Here is a 22,519-nt window from a genome sequence, read left to right on the forward strand (position 1 = left end):
CAAACTCCTGAGTTGCTCCCTGTGGTCAGACTAGGATCCAGCATGGTAGAAGTAAAAACCTTGTCAAGAACTGGGTCCTAGAAAGTACAAGTAGGTTTTCTTGACACCCAGTAACAGCAGGGCCTTGGGTACAATTGCAGAAAGTATTACGGTCTGATTCACCTTTTGGGTCATGTGTTCATTTGTTGATTATGCTGTCATCAGGGTTATTTCAGTTCAACATTTTAACATTGAGTTCTTAGTGATGATGTTGTACTGAGCTGCATTATATTCAGAGGTTCCTAATATTCTGACCACCTTCCTAATGTACATAGCTAGGACAAAAAATAGAAACAGCTCTCAGTATAACGCTGTCCAGAATAGAAGTGTTAACTGTGAGCTCTGTGAAAAACAAAAAAGTGAATTTCCACATTTCTGAAAAGAAAAAAATACATTTTCTATCACTGCAGAGCTGCTGAATTGGACTGCATCAGGTGTTCCTAATAAAGTGGTTAATGTGTGTACACAATCCACACGTTATGGCTGCTGGGGTCGCACTATATGCACATTACACTTCAACAAAGTTGAAACACACTGCATGCCTGACATACTGAACACAGCTGAGCTGATAAAGGGAACAGAATGTGTATGTGGAGAAACTCGGACTCCTGTATAAAGGCGATAATGACACTTTAATGTTGAGGCAGTAATAGACACAGTGAACTGAAGCATCACACACATCCTCCATTGTCATCACCATCAGTAACATGTGACACAGAGACAAGGACAGACAGAGGAGGACAGACGGGTCCTCAGGATTCCATCAGGACGTGTTCAGGTCACTTCAGAGACAATAATGATCAGTCTGTCAGGTTATAGATCATATAATGCAGTTTATATATTGAGCCCCATTAACGGAGCTGATTATTACACACTGATTACTTCAGAAGCTGTTTAATACACTTTAAAGGAGCAGTCCATCACTTCAGGAAACACAAACGGGAGACATACGAACAGCAGTTAGCATCACAGATGTCGTCACACCTGAGGACTCCACTGCTGTGAGCCAGTAGGAAGAGAGAAAGCAGGTGTGTCACTTTAGTAGGCGTTCCCTTTAAATGTCTTCGTGTAACAAGATGGAACATTCATAGTTTAAAACAGTTTTAACTTCGTGCTGTGTGTCAGCAACAGTGATGCTAACGTCCACCTGATTATTGTTAGTTTTCAAGCCAAAATACCAAAAACGTTTTGGCTTCGGCTTCTTAATGTTTTGTGTTTTTCTCTCTTTTATACCACTAATCTGAATCACTGTGTTTTGGACTGTTGGTCAAACAAAGCCATTTGAAGACGTGAGACATTAGAAAAATGCCACAGACAGTTTTTACTGTTTTCTGACCAGACAATTGGTCAAGAGAATAGTTTGTACAATAATAGCCATGAGTGGAAACACTGGAGATTAAAAGTGTACATGTGTATCAAAATTATTATCTGTTGTGTAAGGTGTGAATAAAAACAGAAACAGACAAAATAAACAATGACGACCCTGAAACTTAACTTAAACATCACTTCCAGTAAAGAACTTAAGACATCAGATCTGTGTGGAGCCATGGGAAGACTGTAATCTTCCTCACATACACACACCTTGTTATATCCTCATCTTCTGGAATGATTTAATGGCCGGCTGTTTATCTCCAGTGAATTCATAGTCACACCAAAGGAGTGGATGGAAGCAAGCATTTGGTCAAGTTCTGGTTGTATGATTTTATAAAAACTCTGTTTCAAATTCGAGCTTCATTCGAATGAAAACTCGATTTCTGGACAAAATGGGGTAAAAACACGATTTGTGACAGTACAAGAAGTCACTCACCTCACTCCAGGAAGCGATAATTTTCTCCCTAGGATGGCTATGGAATCACTCAATCACAGCAAGCCTTTTAAAACATACCCCAAAATCTAACCTTGTAGGATTTAATGTCAGCCTTTGTTGAGAGGAGGAACTTTAAATTACCATGCTAGGAAAACAAATTGCCTCCAGGAGACCCCGTTCTCATTGGCTCACAGACCTTGGGACCCAAGATGTGAGGTCTGCAGATGTGTTGACTCAACAGTCAACTAAACCAACTGATGACAGAACAGACTGCTAAGTAGGAAGTTCAGTAAGAGTATTAAAAATCAGTCATGCTTGAGATAGTTGGAGTTTAATTTTCCCTTTGATAGAGTTTGCATTTCTGGCTGCTTCCGGTATTTGTGCTTTCCTAAGCTTCTTGTGTTCTTCTCTGACACTGGAGAAGAAAACAAGAGTGTTAAAGACATGTTGAATCCTGTTAAGTCATAAGGTTTAATTAGAAGAGCAGAGGGCCTAGGATGTCTCCATGGGGAACTCCGTGTTACTGAACACAGAGCAAGAGGTTTGCAAAAATGTTGGACTGTTCCTTAAAATCTAAAGTCTCTTTGTTCTACAGAGAGAGTTTGTTTTTCTTTTTTGCTACAGGGGAGTTAACACTGCTCACATAACTGTTCCTCCAGAGTCTCTAGGGAGGATATGGGTCCAGGTCTTCCTCTGGTCCTGCTTCCAGTCTCACTGTTGACAAAAGAACCAGCTCAGTCAGTATTTATAGTTGAGTATTTCTGATCCAGGCCCATGTTTTCAAACAGACTCCAGACTTTGCCCGAAGTCCAGAAGAGTCTGTCAACAATGTAATCTTCATCCAATCAGAAGGTCAGGTTAAAGAATTCCAAATGTCATATGACATATGACTGATTAAATGTGGAATATCAGAAAAAAACTGACAGCTTTTTCTGGGTCAGATTCTCTGACTTTTTTTTCTGGTTTTGGTCCTGAAGCTTTCAGGTCCCTCTAGGTTCATATTTTCTAGGAAGACAGGAACCTTTATAAAGCCTCAAGAACCACTACAGGAATCTTTATAGGAATGTTTCCAAAAACATTTTTAGGAACTGAGGAACATTTCCAGGAATCCATGGAACTTTTTGAAGAGCCTAGCAATGTTTCCAGGAACGTACCCTTTTTTCATACCTTAAGAACATTTCCAGTTATCATTTAGGCACTCAGGAACTTTCCTAGGAACAAGAAACCCCAGAAACATTTACATAGATCAGAAATGTTTCCAGATGCTTTTAAGAACACCAAGACCTTTTTAAGGAAATCAGGAACTTTTCAAAGAAACCCTTCCAGGAAACCAAGGACCTTTAAAGAGCTAAAGAAGTTTTCCAGGAAATGTTAATGAAAGTCAGAAAGATTTTCCAGGGCATTTTTAGGATCTCTTTTCCAAGAGACTTTTAAAAATCCAATGAATGTTTCAAGGAACCTCTTTATGAAGTCCAAGAAGCTGTCAAGGAATCCAAAGAAACTCCTTAGGAGTTTAGGAGTTTCCTTACGAGGATCTCTGGAATTTTTCTAGGAGCTCGGGAACTTTGGAACGCTCTAAACTTTTTAAGAAACCTTTTAGGCACTCAGGGGGAGGAGGAGGAGTATTTTCAAAACCAAAAAACCTCTTTAGAAATCCAGGAACCTGATATAGGAACAGTTTAGGAACTGTTCCAGAATCCTTCAAAGAGCCCCATAATTTTTTCCAGAAACTCAGGAATCTTTTAGGAAAATCATTTCAGGAGGTTTTCAGGAGCTCAGGAACTATTCCAGGAGCCTTTTCCCAGGAACAGAAGAGCGCTTTATAGAGTGTCCAGAACTTTTCCATGAACCTCTCTAGGAATTCAACGAAAACAATATTACTTTCAGTTTTACCAGATGAATCTAGTTCAGGTTCTGGTTCCTGGGCTGCACTTGGATCTGGAATTCAGTTCAATTATTAACATGTTTAAAACAATTTGACTCGACTACCAGCTCTGAGTGCTCCAAGTTTTCCAAAGTGTGCTATGTGTCGAGCTACCAGGTCTGAATTGGGACCAGGATCCAGACTGTCCATGTTCCATGACTGAGGAAAGTCTGATGGGATAAATGACTAAAAGTTCAAAAGTTCATTCACATTCTTGTTATCCCCCGTTCAAAAAGAAACACTCTTCTAACACTTCCTGCATCCATAAAACGCTGTCTGCCCATCAGCAAATGGAGATGGCGGTGGTGGTGGAGTGGGGAGGGGTGGTAACCATGAAAATGGGCCTCAGGATTTGTTGTCATCATATAAGTCAAGGGAGGCCTGGACATCGGACAACTCCATCTCACAGACAACACTGCGAGGAGACATCGAGTTTCTGTTGAAGAAGTGACCACCACCTGACGAGGCAGAAAGAAACAGTTAATGCCCATTTTAAAACAAAGACATTATTCATTCATCAAATATTATTATTACTATAGTGATTATTGTATTACCATCACACGATCAAGGTGTGATCAATATGCACCATCATATTAAAATACATTTACTAAAATATATTACTAAAACACTATCAGCAAAAAGAATGATGATTATCATGACTACTGACTGCATTAAGTAGCTTGATAACAGTGTGAAGTTGCTCTATAGTGATGTTAAATTGCTCTATGATAGTGATAAGTTGACTTTTTAACTAATTAAAGTTGTCTGTAATGTTCAGTAGTAGCTATAGTGTTGATGTCTGTTATAAAGCTTTCTGAGGATGATTGAGGTATATTGTATCATGGTGGGGGGTATTGCATGGTGCTGCATTCTTACTGGTCACGGCGATGGTGATGTCAGTAGGTGTGGCCTCAGGGTGGGGCGGGCTGAGCGGTTCCAGGCTGATGGATGGTTGGTTGCTGTCACTCAGCAGCGCCCTCTGGCTGCCAGATGCCTGACTGACACCCAGACGCTCAACGTCCAGCACCACAGTGTCCGTGCAGGGAAGACTGGTCTGAAGACAAAGAGAAAACAAGTGGAAGACAGAGGAGACACAGAGGACAGAAAGAGGTCAGAGAATAAAAATACAGTTGTTATACAAACACAATGGATCTGTTCCTGTTCTTTATATGTTCTTTCATAGTAATGTGAAACCTCTTCACTTACAATGGCAATAAAGTCTTTCTGATTCTGATTCTGATATCAGTGATGACTCACCATGATGCCAAGAGCTTTGAGGATGTTGAGTTTACACATGGGACAGGTGCAGTGCTCGTTCAGCCACGGGTCCACACACATTTTATGGAAGACATGTCTGCAGGGAGACAGAGACATATTTCATCTGATGAGATCTGATGAGATCTGATCAGACAGACAGGCAGACGGGATTGATCAGACTTTATGTGTGATGTTTTTAATCTGTCATCTGAAAAAAAATTAAGCTGTAAAGAATACATCACCTCTGAGGAGAAAGGTGACCTTAAAGAGAGTTCGTTTGATCAATCTATGTCACACTGGTCTGACTGGTAATACTGGCTGCTAGGGTTATCAAAATATTGACTTTTTTAAAACTGCATGTTTGAAACAATATATCTGCATTTGATAGTATCAAAAGTACAGAAGTTAGATTTTCAACAAAAGGCTGCACAGACAGAATTATGATTAGTAGCATATCATTACAGTATGAGAATTCTGTTTTCAGTTGCTGCTGGAATTTTCAGACTCACTTGCAGGGCAGGATGCGAACCACATCATTCAGCTGGTACGCTTCAATACACACCGCACAGTGGTTAAAGTCTGGATCAGTTTCCTGCGACACATGCAAAGACAAACATGTAAAGGTCCCCCAGTGTTTTTTGCCTCTCTTTGTGGTTGTGTTACATGTACAGCAGCTTTGTTTGAAACAGATAAAATGATTGTGAATCTTATTTTCTGTGCGGCAAAACTCACTGGTGAGTTACTGTTCAGATGATTAATTGCTTACACTCAGTGTCTCCTGCTGCTCTGAACAGATAAATTGTTGTAAACCTTTTTAAATTCCTCTCAGCTGTTTCCTTGCAGCAATGTCATCAGTTGTGATTTATATTTTCATCGCTGTCATGTTTATCTTTTGTCACCATCGTACTGTGACCTCTGACCTTTGTGCGAGTGAAACATCCATCAGTGTTTCATCTGCTGTATGAAGGTCAACCACATGAATACCTGAAACATTTGGGTCCTACTGCCCACCAAGTACGACACCTGCTGTTGGGCTGTCTAAACACTGAGCTGATGAGCTTGAGTGTTACGCCAGCTGTTGTTTTGGACATGGAAACTGAACTGCTTAAATAAGAGTTATGTCCTGAGTGTTCTTTCCTACGGTTACTGTCAGCAGCTGGAGGTAAATGTTAGCCTGTCTCAGGACTGTTGGACTTCTTTGTTGTTTAACTTCAGCTAAAGTTGAGTACAGTACAGGTTAAGCACAAAACAAAAGCAAATGCAACAGGTCAAAGATTCCATTTATCCTCAGTATTTACCTTGTCTCCTTTCTTCACTGTCCTTGTGGTCAACTTGCCGATGGCTTTCTTAGCTGCATCACCAAGACGACGCTAAGAGACAGAAAAGGAGGACAGATTTGTGTGCTGACTCATACCTGTAACTCTAACCTCACTATATGAAAGACTAACTAGGTTCTAAAGTCCTCTTTCAGCCAGTAGCAGCACATTATCATTTCATGTTGGAATCAGAGGACAAGGGGAAAAAAGCACAGACTCCCTACAGCAACAAAGATTTTTCTGCAAATATAGTCAACTCAGTTTAATTGTTGGAAGCATTGTTACACCTTTATAAAAACTGAAATGGACACAGTGACAGATAACAACCTTTGTCATGCTGTTGTTTTAATGTTTAGGAGGTGCACTTGGATGGAAATGGATTACATTCATAATTTACTGTTGCTGGAAAGCTTTAACTGCACTTACAGTAACAAGTGATGTTATCTTAACTTCACATGCGTCCACTCTGTATATCTGTAACACAGGGCAAGCTAGCTAGGCTGACCAATTAGTTTAACATTTAGCAAGGCTAAAGTCCATAGAGCTGAATTTTGGAATCTGTTTGGGCTTGCTTGGGTGGTGTGCATATTGTGAAAATAAAGAATAAAAAAAGAGAAAAAGAAAAGCTGGGGAGGAGCTTAAGACATAGGAGCTGTACTCAGTGACATGTTCTACAGGAATCAGAGGATGTAATGGTCTGTAGTTCATAATCAAATATTCCCATCATCCTCAGCTGTACTCTGTTTACTGCTTATTCTGTGACAGACTGTAAGTGCAACCACAGGGAGGTGAAGTGAAGGTTGATCAGCAGCAGATGGGGGTGGGGGGTGGCTTCCTCTCAGGGCAGAGTCCTGAGAGGAGGGCTAGATTACGCTGGGGGGGTGACCACCCACTCTCCACTAAGCTTTCAGCAGAGATTCACCTAATTAAATATTAATGATTCAACTGAACAACAACAGGAGGAGAGTAAGTCAGCCTGTTAGCTGTGTGTTAACCTATTTTCTGTATGTCAGTTTGTTAAATGTGTGTTATGCTGCATTCGATTTGTACTCGTAAGTCATTTTCCAACTTCCAAAAGTGAAAGTGACCAATCCAACGCCTCCCGAAGTCGGAATTCCAACTCGTCAACTCGGTTGCCTTCAGAGGACAACGAATTCGCAAACCAAGATGGCTGCCCAGAGCTTCGACTGTAAATAAAAACGGTGGTTTTGTGTGCTTTTAGTGCTTCTGTATTTTTTCCAATTTAGTAAGATGTTTACACAATACTGTCTTACTGCAGCCTACAGGCAAGCTGCTCTTGTGAAATACTGCATAATATGTGGTTTATCAACTTGCTTGCTGTTTGTAATCAGTCGATGTTGCTATAACAACAATGGTTGAATAACATTACGAACGAGTTGCCTTGCGTTTTGGCAAATAGAACGCAACCAACTTGGTTTTTAACAGATGTGATGTCACTCCGAGTTCGAAGTTAGGACTTACAAGTACAAATCGAATGCAGGGTTAGCTTATTAGTTTGATGTTAGCTGAATGCAAGCTGTATGTTACCTGGCTGCGGTCGCGGGCGCTGGTGTAGCGGATCTTCTGGATGAAGTAGAAGATTAGCCAAGCTGAGGAGATGATCATGAGGACAATAAAGGAGATGGAAACGAAGACCAGTGAGCCACGGTTGATGTTTTTGGTGGGACCACGTTGACCCACCACCACAGACACCAGAACCGTCAGGTTCCTCTCTAGGTGAGCCAGGATCTCTTTACCATAGGCCTCTGTGATCATTACTGCCACAGTGTCACCAGTACCTGCACAGAAAGGAGCAGAACAAGGATTAAGGATGACAATCAGAACCAGGACCAAAACCAAGACCAGGACCAGAGCAAGAACAAAAACCACCAGGTGTATCAGAAGGTGTTTCCAGTTAGGTTACTTGATGAACTGTCTAAAACTAGACTGTACTACAATATAACACTACTACACAGTACTAGGGATGGGAATTGAGAACCGGTTCTGATTCAGAACTGACCATTCTGACATTCCATCAGAATTGTACACCTCCACCTATCAATTCTTCTTAACGATTCTCTCATTTCCCTGCACGACATTTTCCGGTTTTCCCAAAATTTGGCATCGGGGTACATTTGCATCACACTCTCTGCAACGACTCGGATCTTCAACCACACCACAAGGCAGCATCATGGAGAGGAGAAGCAATCTAAAGCCTGACTCCATTTCACCAAACCAGATGAGAATTCGGCCACGTGTAGGGCAGTGCAATGCTGTAATATCGTGTCAGGCTGAAAATACCAGCAACAAGCTAACACATTTGTCTACCCAGCATGGAATTAAGTACCAAGAATGTCCGCCTGCGTATGAGTGCTAACATATCCACACTGCTGACACACTGTGTTAAGCAATAATTTTGGTTAAATCTGGTTTAAGCTTGCAGTAAGTTAAATCAACAATATGTTATAGTGGCAGACGTGACTATTTTTCTAAAGAGGACGTGTATGTCCATTGTTACTTCATTTACAATATCCTTTTTAAGAAAAGGAGTGTAATTTAGCATGGTCAAGTGTTAAATGCCTATTCCTGTTTTTGTTACTTATTGTATCAGTCTAATTTATTTAGATTATATTTACACTATATCTTGTCAAGGTGTTGTTCAGTATGTTCGAGTTGAATATGTTCATGACATAATTTTGGGAAAAAAATAAAACGGTTGCTTTTGGTGCAGAAGACTGTGTAGAACTCCTTTTTTGTCATTCAATGAACTACTCAGGAATCGATAAGAGAACTGATAAGGAACTGGATTGATAGGCAGAATCGACAATAGCATTGATATTGATAAAAACGTATCAATTCCCACCCCTACACAGTACCACAGTAAAACTGTACTGCACTACTTCTACGCTGTAACACAGGTCTACACAATACAATACTATGACACTGTACTGCAGTATAACAGCACTGCAACATACTGACATTGATACTGTCAGCCACCACAACTCAGTCAGACACACAAATTAAGTTTATTATTATTATCATTACTTTATTTTTCTGCTGTCTGGCATTCAGCACCAGGACCACACACACACACACACACACACACACACACTGTGAGGCCACAGTAAGCTCATCAATTAATGACATGATCCTCTCCATATTTAGAACTCAACATCGATGCCCAGGAAGTCACTCCTTGCACACACACCTTCCTCCTCCTCCTGCTCCTCCTCCTCTCAATCACAATATTTAAAGCAATACCTCAATACTACCAATACCCCACACCAGCTGTTCACATAGTTTCCAGTCTTCTCTGTGAGCTGGCTACTCCTCCTGTCATTTGTACTGATTCTCAGAAAAGTTCTGAAATGTCTTCTGCCTGTGATTTCTACATGGATTTAAGGACATCTACTCTGGATGGACATCACAGGTAATGATGTCCTCAGGAAGTCCCACTGAATGATTATCAATGTGTTTCATAACTCTGTTCACATTTCACTTATTATGACCCTGAGAAGGAGGAGTGATGTTTTTTTGACTAATTCACCTCCTGCAGTATCGCCGTCTCCCCTTCAACTCTCCAGCTCCCCCTTGGGGAGAGTGACCATTTCATCCCTGTGTCCTCCTGTGTTCAACATGTTAAGCTAATGAAGTGTCAGTCCCGCATTCAGGACTGCAACTGACCTTCGTGTCCCATCTTGACCGTTTTGTCGGAAGAGTTGTTGTAGATGAGGACGGCTGTGGCGTTGTAGGCGGCCGCTTTCAAGATCTTCTCTTTAAAGGTGCAGTTTCCTCTCTGCAGCAGCGCCACCCAGTGGACACCCCGAGGGGGAACCAGGAAACGAGTGCTGGGGTCGCAGCCCTGCCGGTCCACCACTGGGGAGACACACCATGGTTTTAATCAATTTGCAACATTTACATTTTCATGTTAATATTTTGAGCTGAATTCACTTTTTAATGTTTTTATGTATGAATTTGAAACACACCGAATAAAGTCCTTTTTATTTCTGCAGTACTCTATTATGCAGTACTCTCCTGCGCTGTTTATTGCTCCACACTGGTTTATCTTTTATCAGTGTGTAGATTGGATCTGCATCTGACCTTTTAAAACAAGGTGAACGAAATTAAAAATAAAGGATTTAGGACTCACTTATAGACAGAATAGTTTCAGCTCTAAGTCAGTCTTAATATCACAGAAGAGTGAAGGAAACAGCCAACATTCACATGTGAGAAACTGAGAACAAAGGAGTTTTTATTCTCTTCTATAATTCTTTGCGCTAAATGACAAACCAATTCAATACTAAAGGGGCAATTGCAGATATTTCAACAAATTAATAATTTCCTTCTTGTCAAACTATCTTGTTGCAGCTTCTATTCAAATCTTAAGTTTACAATTATTCTGTTATTCTTCATCAAAGTTTCATTTTGACTTTCTCCTGAGATTTAACAGATTCTTATATCTTTATTTGCTGTTATCCTCTTCCTGTTTTTTGTGTGGCTGCATTAGGTTTAGTGAAATATCCACCAACTGGATGTGCAGTGCACTTCTAACAGACAGTAAAGCAAACAGTTCAGCTCTGAGTGTTTGTGGGCCTTAATAAGATGCTGCAGACAGCTGAAGCTCCATCCAGCAGCTGCAGTGTCCTTGGACCGTCTGACTGTAATCTGACACTTCAGAGCAGAGACACTCCGACCTTCAGCAGCCTGAAAACCTCCGCAGTGCCTCAGCACTACACCTGCTACTTCTGCTACACCTACATCTACTACACCTACACCTATTACAGCCACTACATCTGCTTGATCTAGTACACCCACCACATCTGCTTCATGTATTACACCTGCTGCACTGTTGTGAAATAACACAAACTATCAGCGGGCACTGCAGCAGATGAATCAGATTTGATTCAGTTATTATGAATGAATGTGAGCTGAACATCTGGGGAAAAGCCCGTTAGGCTACAGACTCATGTCCATGTTCACTGTGCAGATCTGCACAAACTCTCAGTTTATCAGTTTAAGAGTATGACTCATGCTTATCTGCAACCCACCTGTCATCTTTGCTGAGAACAACTGAACCAGCTGGTTTCTGCGCTTTGCTGAGGTGAAGCTAACCAGACAAACATTTCACAAAACAACCTGTCAGTCTTCATTACTTAAGTCTTTTCTCTTGTAAAGCCAAGAAATGCTGTTTGAAAACAGTTCTGATGAATTCAGTCCATTTTGATCTTCATCTGTGACAATGTTAGAAATAGATGAAATAAACATGGATACATATGGAGGATATATTATGTGAATTTATCAGGCTACAAAAGGTACACAGACCATTTCTTGCACTGCAGCAGTTCACAGTCTGATGGCTTATGGAACAGAACCAAATTTTCTTCTATCTGTTTCACACAGAGACGTTCTAAAATACAAACTTAAAGTAGAGGAACCCTCTGACTTCAACATCACTGTTTAATATTTATCACCCAGATGCGATCATTATTATCTAATATGTATCCTCACAGTTTCGTGATGAACTGAAAATACTTTTACACTGCTCGACTAATTGATTAATCATTAACTGACTAATAGTTGCAGCTTTAACAGCCATGTTCAGGATTAGACCAGAGCATGAAATTCTTTGGAGATCCGACCTCTTAACTTTGCTCTCAAAGTAGATCAGATTTATGCAATTAGCTGTCAAATGTACAAAATTTTCTTTTTGAGTAACATGCTACATGAGGTAAAGTTTCCAGAGTTTCTGTGAGAGTTTGATTCAGAGTAAATGAAAAAGTATTTGAGGAGATTTACGTGACTCAGCTGCTGTTTCTGTCTTAAGCATGTTGTTGCTTCAGCTCCACCAGGGTGCTCGTGAGGTGTCAAGCGCATCCTACACTCTGTGCTCACTATAAACACTCACACAGAGTTGTGAAGCGTGATGAGCTGCTGCTTCCTTGATGTTTCCCAGACTCAATGTTAGGGAGTTTCTCTCTTATACACTATGAATCAGCATGAGACTGAATCCCTAGACCAAAAGAGGAAGATGTGTGGTTCTTTGTCAAATCTACAGGTAGTGTGTAGACATGAAGAACCTTGACTATGACTCATATAGGGTTACATTCAGCCACAAAGGCGTGATTGGATCACTGAGCTTATAATTCTGTCACATGCTCTGCTACCAAAAGAAGAAGAGAAAACTGAAAACTGCAGCTTAAATCACTTAAATTCTAGTCACTGTGGGTGAATTCAGCAAGCATGGCAATATGTTTTGTTATCAGCCATAACAATGATAGGCCTGCTATACATGGAAACAGCGGGTAGGACTCTTGGGTATTGTGGTACTTAAGCCAGACTGGTATCAAACAGAGAAAACCTGATTCGTCATAATCAAATTAAGATGATTGAAAATGGCGGTCTGAACATACACCTGTATGATGGTTACATCATCGGGAAGCGCCCTGAATGATCCAGCTGCTCCACTATCATCAAAAACTGAAATCACATGAAATCACATGTCCTCACTGTGAGGGAGGTGGGATGCACCCACAGTTTTCTTTAACAAAGTGAAAACTGCTGTGTTGTGACCTCAGGTTTGTTGTGATGTCAGTACCTCCGTGATGCGGTGCAGGTGCGATGATGACACCCCTGGTGTCCACTTTTGGAGAGTTCTGTCCATACGTCCCATCATCGCTGCTCATCTGGTGGATGGTGTTTCCTCGTACGTCCAGCACGGTGGCGTTCACCGTGGCGCCCACATACTCCTCTGACACCATGTTCCTGTCAGAGCGGGCTGCTGACACAGAGCGGGACAGGACCAGGACCAGGACCTTGACAAGGATCGACGGGATGGAGAGCCGAGTCCACCTTAGGGACGTCATATCGTCCTCTCAGTCCTTGTTACATCCAAACTGGTAGGACACAAAAAGAAACTCATTTAGACCAGAACGAGTCCGACAACAATTTGCTGTACTCCTGAGGACATGTATATTGTCCTCAACACATCTCTCAGGTCTTATTTGTATTATCAATGTCCTACAGTTACCTTCTAATTTGCCCCAAAATGTCTTAAATCTCTGTAAAATCTCTGAGTATGTTCTAAACTTCATGTCTATTTATATATATAAATATATATTAAATAGTATATTTAATATATTATATTTCTCCTTAAAAATCTTTTCTCAGTGTCAATTTATGTATTTGCGGCAACCAAGGGACATGGGTCCTCCATGTCCCTTGGTTGCAGCAAATACACTTTGCCCTAAAATGTCTCTTTTTGTCCTAAAATGGCAATTTCTGTATCCAAGCATGTTATGTCTCTATAAAAATGTCTTGTAATATTTCCCTTTGCTTTAATACATTCTGTTTTATTGTTTATGTCCAAATCTAATCTTTGTCTCTTTATGGCTCTTTTGTCTTTGCAAAGATCTTTTTTGCATATTTTCAGTGGTCTCCTGTAGTCAGTCTTTGTTCTCAAAATCAGTCTGTCGATGCCCTCAAATCAACATAACCACATTTTACGCTCTCCAAAGATTTATATCTCCTTGTCTTCTCTGCACTTTTCTGTATTTCTTTGTGTTAACCAAATTGCTTATTTATCCTTCTAATGTCTTCATTTTCTTTATGTATGGGACCTTAAATTTCCTCATTTGTCCTAAGAATGCCTGTACCTGTCCATAACATTATGAACAGAGGCTGAACATTTGTATATAATCTTGTTAAATTTTAAATATATTAATATCTTTAATTGCCTGGTTTATGTTCTTAAAAGTCTTTATGTCTCTATCTACCACATGTCTTCTTCATGTCACAGCCTGTGCTTCCTGTGGTTCTCAGGGTCAAAAAGCCCTGCGTTCAGACTGTCAGGGACAGGAAAGACAGTGGGAGGACATCTAGACAGTGTTGTCAGTGTGTCTGCTGCCTGTCAGAACATGGAGCATCATCACCAGGCCAACATCTGGACCTTCACATCGCCATGTTTCCAGTCCTGTCCTGACCCCCTCCCCCCCTACTCCGGCTGACCAAAACACTCTTTATAATCAGAACATTTTAAGACGCAGCGGTGATCCAGCACCATTGCTCAGTGTTCAGACGCCGTTTGAAAGCGACGCAGACAGTCGCTTCGTTCTGCTTTGTCTTACCGTCTGCAGGCGAACAGACAAGCAGGTCCTCGGTCTACCGACCCCCGCCAGCCTCCACTCTCCTTCCGCCTTCTCTCCCACTGTTATCCCGTTGAATGTCCAGCGGGGCGCGGTGCGTATATGGACCTTGGACCCTGTTGTCGTTCGGTGTTTTGGTCCGTTTTCCTCCCCGGTGGTTGTTGTGCGCTGCTGAGGCTCGAGCCTCGTCTCAGTTTCTCAGTTTGGGTTGCACTGCGCAGGCGCACATACACGGCACTGGCAGACAGGGCGCGTGTGCGATACCTTCATGGTTAGGTACCTGAGATTTGGATCAACTGTCGCGATACCTGCTGAGAGACATTCGTCTTTCAACCGGTTTGGTTTGTGTATTTTAAATAGTTGAGTAGCAAGATAATATTGAGAATAACGACAAATAATATAACTAATTATCAATAATATTTGTTGAACTTTATTTTAACATTACAAATATACCAAACTAAACACAATAGCAAAGAATTTCCAACTTCTAAAATCTATTTAGTCATTGTTCTGGATCTGCAGATCATAGCCACATTTAGCACTTGTCTCATAGGCAGACTAAAAACATTTGAGTACACTTTAAATTTACTAAATTTCAGTAGTGAAGGAAGTAATCAGATGCTTTTCTTAAGCAAAAGGACAACAAAATAAAAAACACTGCGCTGAAAATGTAGATGATCATACAATTATTAAAAGAAAAAGTAGGGTATATGCATGCTTAATGCAGTAAAATATGCTCTGTGACCGTTATAATTATATAATTCTTCATATGTTTTGTTAGTAAAATTTAAGGCTAACTAAGGCTGTCAGAGTGGAATACTCAAGTAAAGTAGCACTAAGTAAAGTACTTCATATTTTTACTAAGGTTGGGTGCCAGTTGTTCTGACAGTTTGGAGCAGTGTGTCTGATATGTTGCAGAAGACATTGAGATGGACATGATGATGGAAACTTTTTGCGTGCTGTAATGTTTCTTTCAGGGGTGATGTCACAGAGATGTGACGAAAAGACGGACAGAACGAGGCCGTGGGACGATGACTGATCAGGCCTGACATCTGGTGGACACAGTCGGGAACTACAGCAGGAGGCTGAGTTCAGTTTTCTTTGTGAGTGTGTTTTTCCGATGGAACAGCTCATGAAAATTACTGACTAATCAATAATCATAAGGGACGCAACAAAATTCACATTTTTGTGATTTATTTTCTATTAGACTGTAAAAAGCAGTTCTATAAGGACGGAGTTACAGTTTTGTTAAGCTGCAAAGAAAGCAAATCGATGTTATCACAGCACAGCAAAAGTTTGTGTTTCTCACCTTTTCACAATGTCCCGACCTTAACAGTGTTTTCCTGTACTTAATTATTAATTTCAGTCAATGTCTCAGTTTATCCAGTGGATTATCAAACAGGTTATTTAAGTAAGACAAGCTTGTTTTATTGTTTGGTGGTGGTTGGGGTGGTTGAGCTGTTCATCAGGGACAGTGAGCACACACTGGACCTGTAGGATGACATGTGAAATACTTATGCAGTAACTTACTCTACAGCAACTTACTCCTGCCTATCTATCTGATTCATTTTATTATTTTAACATGTCGTAAATGCAATCTTGTGTTTCTGCCGTCATCATAAGCATTATACAGTAGTAAAAGCGGACTGTCAGAGTTCATTTGAACTGTCTGCTGCTACATTAACGCAGTTATTTTTGAATTTTAAAAACAGGAAACCTGCTTATCGGCTTCCGGTGAAGACAGGAAGACAAAGACAGAGAGAGAGAGAGAGAGAGAGAGAGAGAGCGACTATGACAATGTTAATGTTTTCTTTATATTCAGACTAGGGCTAGTACTGCATTAACATGTTGTTCACAAAAAAAACTGCATTAGTAAGTGATAAAGTAATAATTGTCGGCGTTAATTAGTTATTGCATTAACGTGTCAATTATGGCATTAACGCAGTCCCAACCCTAATTCAAACAAACTAATACAACTGACTAGACATTTTGCATCTCTTTGTAGTCCTTTTGTATCCCTTTGTCGTTCTGAGTCTGTTTGCTGTGGCATTGTGTCTCTTTCTTACTCTATGTGTATGGAACAGACATTCCATTTCTATGCCCAGACGGTTTCATAATCTGTCCGTGTGTGCACACCACCTCAACACGTGGAAACATCAAAGTGACCAGACCCTGCTGCTGAGCTGTGATTGGACAGTCACTGTTCATGGGCGAAGTTTAGAGAGTAATGGTCAGTTGCAGACACACTTCCTGTTTGATGAAGGAAGCTAAACATTTTAAACATTTCCATCGTCGACTGAATCACAGCTTATGAGGAACAAACACACGCTCTGGTATTTCTCTACTTGTGAGGACAAAATGATTTGCTAAGGCCCATATCCTAACCATCACACACCCGTAAACATTTCATTTTGATCTTAAACTGAACCTGATTCTGACTTGAACTCTCATTTATTTTTATAGATGTAAGAGCCAGATGTCCTCACAGCCAAGGTCTGAAGCCAATCCTCACAAAGATAGACATGCAAGAGTCACACACACACACACACACACGCACACACGCACACAGACATCTGGGTTCCATCAGCACATTAGCAGCAGTGAGCTCAGATAACACAAACAGATTGCTGAGAGTTTAAGCGCTGATACTACCACTACATCTACTACTATTTTAAAAAGTACTGTTACTGTCCTGTAAAACCACCAACCACAGAATTGATAGAGGAAGAGGAAGAGGGCTGCAGCTGTCAGGAGAATCAGAAACCACTCAGCGGGAGAAGAAAAAAAGCTGTTTAACAGTTTGCGTGTTGTGCCAGCTGGGTGAAGAGAAACACAAAGAAGAAGAAGAAGAAGAAGAAGAAGAAGAAAAGGTGTCAAATTTGAAGGAAAAGAAGATGAGGTGTTTTTTGGGGACTATGATCTTTGTCTCTCTGCTGTCGTCCTTGTGCAGTGTCTCTCCATCTTTTCGTCCTCCAGATGAATGTTCCGGCATGTCTGTCCGTAAGTCTTCTCCTTCCTCTGAGCACATGAGCAGGTAGAGACAGGCTGCATTCTCAGCAGCCCCAGTTTCAGATCAGGACATGTTTGAGGTATTTTTTCAGAGAGAGTCAGAGTTTAAACATTAAAAAAAAAACAAAATGTTCTCACGCTAACACAAACAATGTGTGCTCTTGTTTTTCCTTTCTCTGTGAGTCTGGGTTTATTTAATCTATATAGCACATTTAAAAGCAGACGGTTTTTCATCAAAATAGACACGCTTTATTTTCAATTCAATTCAGTTTATTTATATAGTGCCAATTCACAACAAAAGTTATCTCATGACACTTTCCAATTTGAGCAGGTCTAGACCAAACTCTTTAATTAAATTGTAATACAGAGAGCCCAACATTCCCCCTTGAGCAAGCACTTGGCGACAGTGGTGAGGAAAAACTGCCTTTTAGAAGGCAGAAACCTCAGAGCAGACCCCGGCTCAAGATGGGCGGCCATCTGCCTTGACCGGTTGGGTTGAGAGAGAGCGAGAGAGAGAGAGAGAGAGAGAGAGAGCGCGAGAGAGAGAGAGAGAGAGCAGGGAAGAGAACGAGAGGGGGTGGGGTGTGAGAGAAGGAGCACACAAGCAGAAATGCATAGCAGCAGTAATAATACCAGAAGTATCGGAAATGTAGATAATGATAATGACAATGAAGTATACAGAAGGTATTATGGTGATTTTGATAACAATAGTAGTAACAATAATGGTAATAGCTGTACTGAGTCATAACAGATTTAAATCAGATTATGACTAAACAGTAGTAATTGCAACAGCAATCTTTATGGGGCTCTTTTTCAGGGGCTGGATTCTGCCTCTTAATTCCAGTGACGTGAATTTTTAACCTTGACCTAATCTTAACCTAATCTTACCAAGACATTTTGGACAATGCTATGCTTCCAACTTTGTGGCAACAGTTTGTTGAAGGTTTTCCATTCCAGCATGACTGTGCCCCAGTGCACAAAGCAAAGCTCCATAAAGACATGGTTGGATGAGTTTGGTGTGGAAGAACTTGACTGGCCCAAACAGATTCCTGATCCCAACACTTTTGGGATGACCTGGAACAGAGAATGCAAGCGAGGTCTTTTCATCCAACATCAGTGCCTGACTGCACAAACGCTCTACTGCGCGAATGGACAAAAGTTCCCACAGAAACAGAGGAGTGGAAGCTGTTCTAGCTGCAAAGCTGTTGATGTCATTAAACTCCCTGTTAGTGTAATGGTTGGGTGTTCAAATACTTTTGTCTAAATGGTGTATCTAGTCACATACAGGCATAAAGACATACTGTATATGTGAAGAATAAGGCAAGATTAAAATTTAAGCAGGTATAACTGTAATTTGAAACCCCAGAATATGAATAAAGATATAAACACAGAAAACACGTGTCAACCAACAAAGGTATATGCGCATTGTGAACAGTGAAGAAATAAATAAACACAAATAAAACAAGATTAAAATAAAAACAATTTAAACCAAGTCAAGTCAATCAACAGTGTTGGTGTTATGTCAGTGATGTCTGTGTATTGTGTAGCAGAGATATCTACTGAAGTTAGTATGCTAGCCAGCTAGCCCATACTTGTCCTGACTTGTAATACCACCTATCACCGCAAGAGGCGATAGGTCTACAGACAGGTGGTGATAGGCCTACAGACAGGTGGTGATAGGCCTACAGACAGGTGGTGATAGGTCTACAGACAGACTGCGTGTGCTCTGGTCTCTGCAGGTCTACAGACAGACTGAAGTATGTTCTTTTCTCTGCAGGTCTAGAGACCGACTGACGTGTTCTGGTCTGTGCAGGTCTACAGAAAGATTGATGTGTGTTCTGGTCTCTGTAGGTCTGCGGGCATTCAAGCTGAAGACAAACTGTAACTTCACCACTCTGAAGGACAAGCAGCTGAAGGAGATCCAAGCTCCGACCACTAATCTGTACCTGCCGGTCCTCTACCTGCTGGCCTTCATTGTCGGTCTGCCCTCCAACCTGCTGGCTCTCTGGGTCCTGCTGTTCAGAACCAAACCGCTGCCGTCCACCATGCTGCTCGTCAACCTTACTGTTACAGACTGCCTGCTGCTGCTGGCACTGCCTTTCCGCATCGTGTACCACTTCAGAGGAAACCACTGGGAGCTGGGTGAGCCTTTCTGCCGAGTCGTCATGGCCATGTTTTATGGTAACATGTACGGGTCTGTACTGTGCCTGTCACTGGTGGCTTTGGACCGATACATCGCTTTGGTTCACCCTTTTGGTGCCAAGACGCTGCGCAGCCGGCGGACTTCTCTGTACATGACAGCTGCGGTGTGGGTGGTGGTGCTGGCTGCCATGCTGCCACTGTTGGTCTCGCAGCAGACCTACGTATTGGACGAGCTGCAGATCACCACCTGCCATGACGCTCTACCTGAGGAGGAGCAGGAAAACTTCTTCCTGCCGTACTTCGCCACCTTGTTCACTCTCTGCTTCCTGCTGCCCTTCATGGTCATGCTGTTCTGCCACGTTGCCGTGCTGCGCACCCTTCTGGCCGAGGGCAAACGCTATGGTCACGCCATCCGGGTCACGGTGCTGGTCCTGCTGGTGTTCATCGTGTGTCTGATACCAAGCAATATCCTCCTCCTTCTCACTTACTCAGACAGTTCGCTGGATGGTGATGGCGAGGACCTCTATGTCCCCTACATGGTTAGCTTAGCAGTTAGCACCTTCAACAGCTGCATCGACCCCTTCATCTTTTATTTTGTGTCGGCGGATTTCAGGGAGAAGGCCAGAAGTGTTCTGTGTTGCCATGGGGACCCAGAAGACAAACCATCTCTCTCTCTGGGGAACAACGTGTCCTACTCATCATCATCATCAGGCCTGAGGTCAAAGGTCACCCTGCTGACCAAGTCCAGTCAGGATGGGACTTCTGAAACAGTGTGAGGATGTGTCACTATGTCAGAACTACTGATCTGTCAATCACATGACCACGGACATCATCACAGCCGTCAGTCTAACATCATCATCAGTGATATTTAGAGTATAGTATAGTATATAGATTTCAGAAATGAATGTTGGAATGTTCCTTTAAACTAAGAACATGTTCATATGAAGGCAGAACTGATCCAGATGACTTGACTGATGATAAAAATAAGCTTGTATCAGAAACTCATGACAACTTTATTCACACATAAATAAAAAAAAAATTAAAATAAAGGAAGAAGATTCATATTTCTGTTCACACGCAGAATAAACAGAATTAACACAATAATGATAAAAAATTCTTAAAAGAAAGACATGTTGCTGTTTGAATTAATTATTTAGAAATTACTGAGAAATTCAGACTGTGCCACATTTCCCAGAACATCTGTTATTCCAACAGAAATAAACTAGCTAGCTAGTTAGCTTCATTGTAAATATGTATATATTTTAAAATAAATGAGCATAAATAATTTCATGCTACACAGTAATAATACTTCAGCATTATTCTTTCCTGTTATTATTTAAATACTTTCAGTGTGCCTCTTAAACACAGTTACTTCCTAACCTTGTACTTCACAAAAGTAAGAAACAGGAGAAGGAGTGAGACAGCAGCTTCACTTTGTCTGCTTGACAGTCTGCACACCAGCGCCTCCTACTGGGCAACACTGGAGCCCACCAAGCCATGGAGACGCCAGCTCAGCTTACTGACCACTCCCCAGGATAATGAATATGAGCATAGATTATGTGTTAGAGCAGTGAGGGGCTTAAAGCAAAGAGAGCTGACAATGTTTCATGAGAACATTTATTGGAGTCAGGTTAAAATGAAAGCACAGATCAACACTGCAGGTGAATTGTTTTCTTGTTATGATTATAAAATACCCGATGAGGTTAAAAAGCCTGTATGAGAACGAGTGTTACCTGTGTCTTTCACTGCGAGGCTCATTTTGTTACACTCTCGTCCTCTGCAGGCCTCTGTAGCTCACTGAAGCAGAGAAAAGGGAATTAAAAAGGTGAGAAGAAGCTGCCTACGGGAATGGAGCCAGCGGGGCGATGAAGCCAAACAAAGAGGATGGATTTCAGAGTGAAGACTAAACCTTCCTAAATCAGTTAGTGCTGATCCCATCCTGACGTCTAATCTGCTCATCAGCTCAGGGGGAGGAAAACTGATCGGCTAAATGTTCGTCCCTTAAGTGACAAAATGCCCCGAGGTGTCTCACACATGCAGACACAGCTGCAGACCTCCTCGTTCGAGTTCAACACAAGTCCAAGAGCAGATTTGTTAGAGTCAAGTATAGAGACAGTGGTCAACTACAGTTAGTCTGTTTTAAAGCTAAAACGTCCCTTTGCAAAACATCAAAATGATGTTGATGTTTGTGAGACTGATGTTTAAAAAAGGTCATCGTGTGTTCACACGCAGGCCAGAAGGCTCTCATTTGAAATCTGCATTCAGCGTCTAGACTTAAATTTAGAACCAAAGAACACAAAATGTTACTAAATATGTTTTGTCTTTATTTTTCTGTGCACATGTTCTCACCAGGACTGCCTTGCCTTATATCACAACCACCACCCCTGACAATGTTGACGGTCAGTAAAATCACTGATACTGAACCCCTGAGAAACACACAGAGAAAATGTTTCCGTTAAGTGAAGCTCAAAGTTTAACAGAAAATCATCCAAATAAAACATGACCGAATGCGTGTTGCCCTGCACTCCTGTTGTGTGAAAGTGAGTTTACTGGTTGATGGAGACAAACAGCTGGTGGAGCTTTATTCTCCAGTTGGGAAACTGGGCCGTTTTTGTTGGCACTAAAGCAAATATTTTGGACTAGATGTTGGGAGAGTTTCCAGCCATGTTTGTTGTGACAAAATCATGTATTTTAAGGCAAAGCGATCCTTGTCCACCATGACCAAGTGTTTTTTGTGTCTAAGTCCAACCAGACCTTATGCGCTGAGTTGTCATAACATAAAAGTGAAAACTGAACCATAAACAAATGTAGTTTCAACATATCCCTGGTGCGCAGAAACTTACAGTGGCGACATTTATCCTGGCGACTGGGTTGGATGGTGTGG

At 41.4% G+C, this 22,519-nt stretch overlaps 2 protein-coding genes across 2 annotated transcripts; one reads left to right on the forward strand and one right to left on the reverse strand.

Annotated features, from left to right (window-relative positions):
• Window positions 1-652: 652 nt before the first annotated feature.
• On the reverse strand, window positions 653-14,740 carry rnf130 (ring finger protein 130). Its single transcript, XM_046406234.1, has 9 exons — window positions 14,467-14,740; window positions 12,939-13,236; window positions 10,028-10,219; window positions 7,892-8,142; window positions 6,326-6,397; window positions 5,537-5,619; window positions 5,028-5,124; window positions 4,647-4,824; window positions 653-4,228 (listed from the first exon to the last, which is right to left on the reverse strand). The coding sequence occupies exons 2-9, from the start codon at window positions 13,204-13,206 to the stop codon at window positions 4,116-4,118; spliced, it is 1,254 nt and encodes a 417-aa protein (XP_046262190.1). The 5' UTR covers window positions 13,207-13,236; window positions 14,467-14,740; the 3' UTR covers window positions 653-4,115.
• A 1,833-nt stretch (window positions 14,741-16,573) lies between these two features.
• Window positions 16,574-22,159, forward strand: si:ch211-132p1.2 (proteinase-activated receptor 4). The gene is made up of 3 exons (XM_046406235.1): window positions 16,574-17,484; window positions 19,345-20,407; window positions 21,419-22,159. Exons 1-3 carry the CDS (start codon window positions 17,379-17,381, stop codon window positions 21,426-21,428), a joined length of 1,179 nt encoding a protein of 392 aa, XP_046262191.1. The 5' UTR covers window positions 16,574-17,378; the 3' UTR covers window positions 21,429-22,159.
• The last annotated feature ends 360 nt before the right edge of the window (window positions 22,160-22,519 follow it).

This window comes from Scatophagus argus, chromosome 12 (genome assembly GCF_020382885.2).
Source record: "Scatophagus argus isolate fScaArg1 chromosome 12, fScaArg1.pri, whole genome shotgun sequence".
Lineage (NCBI taxonomy): Eukaryota > Metazoa > Chordata > Actinopteri > Scatophagidae > Scatophagus > Scatophagus argus.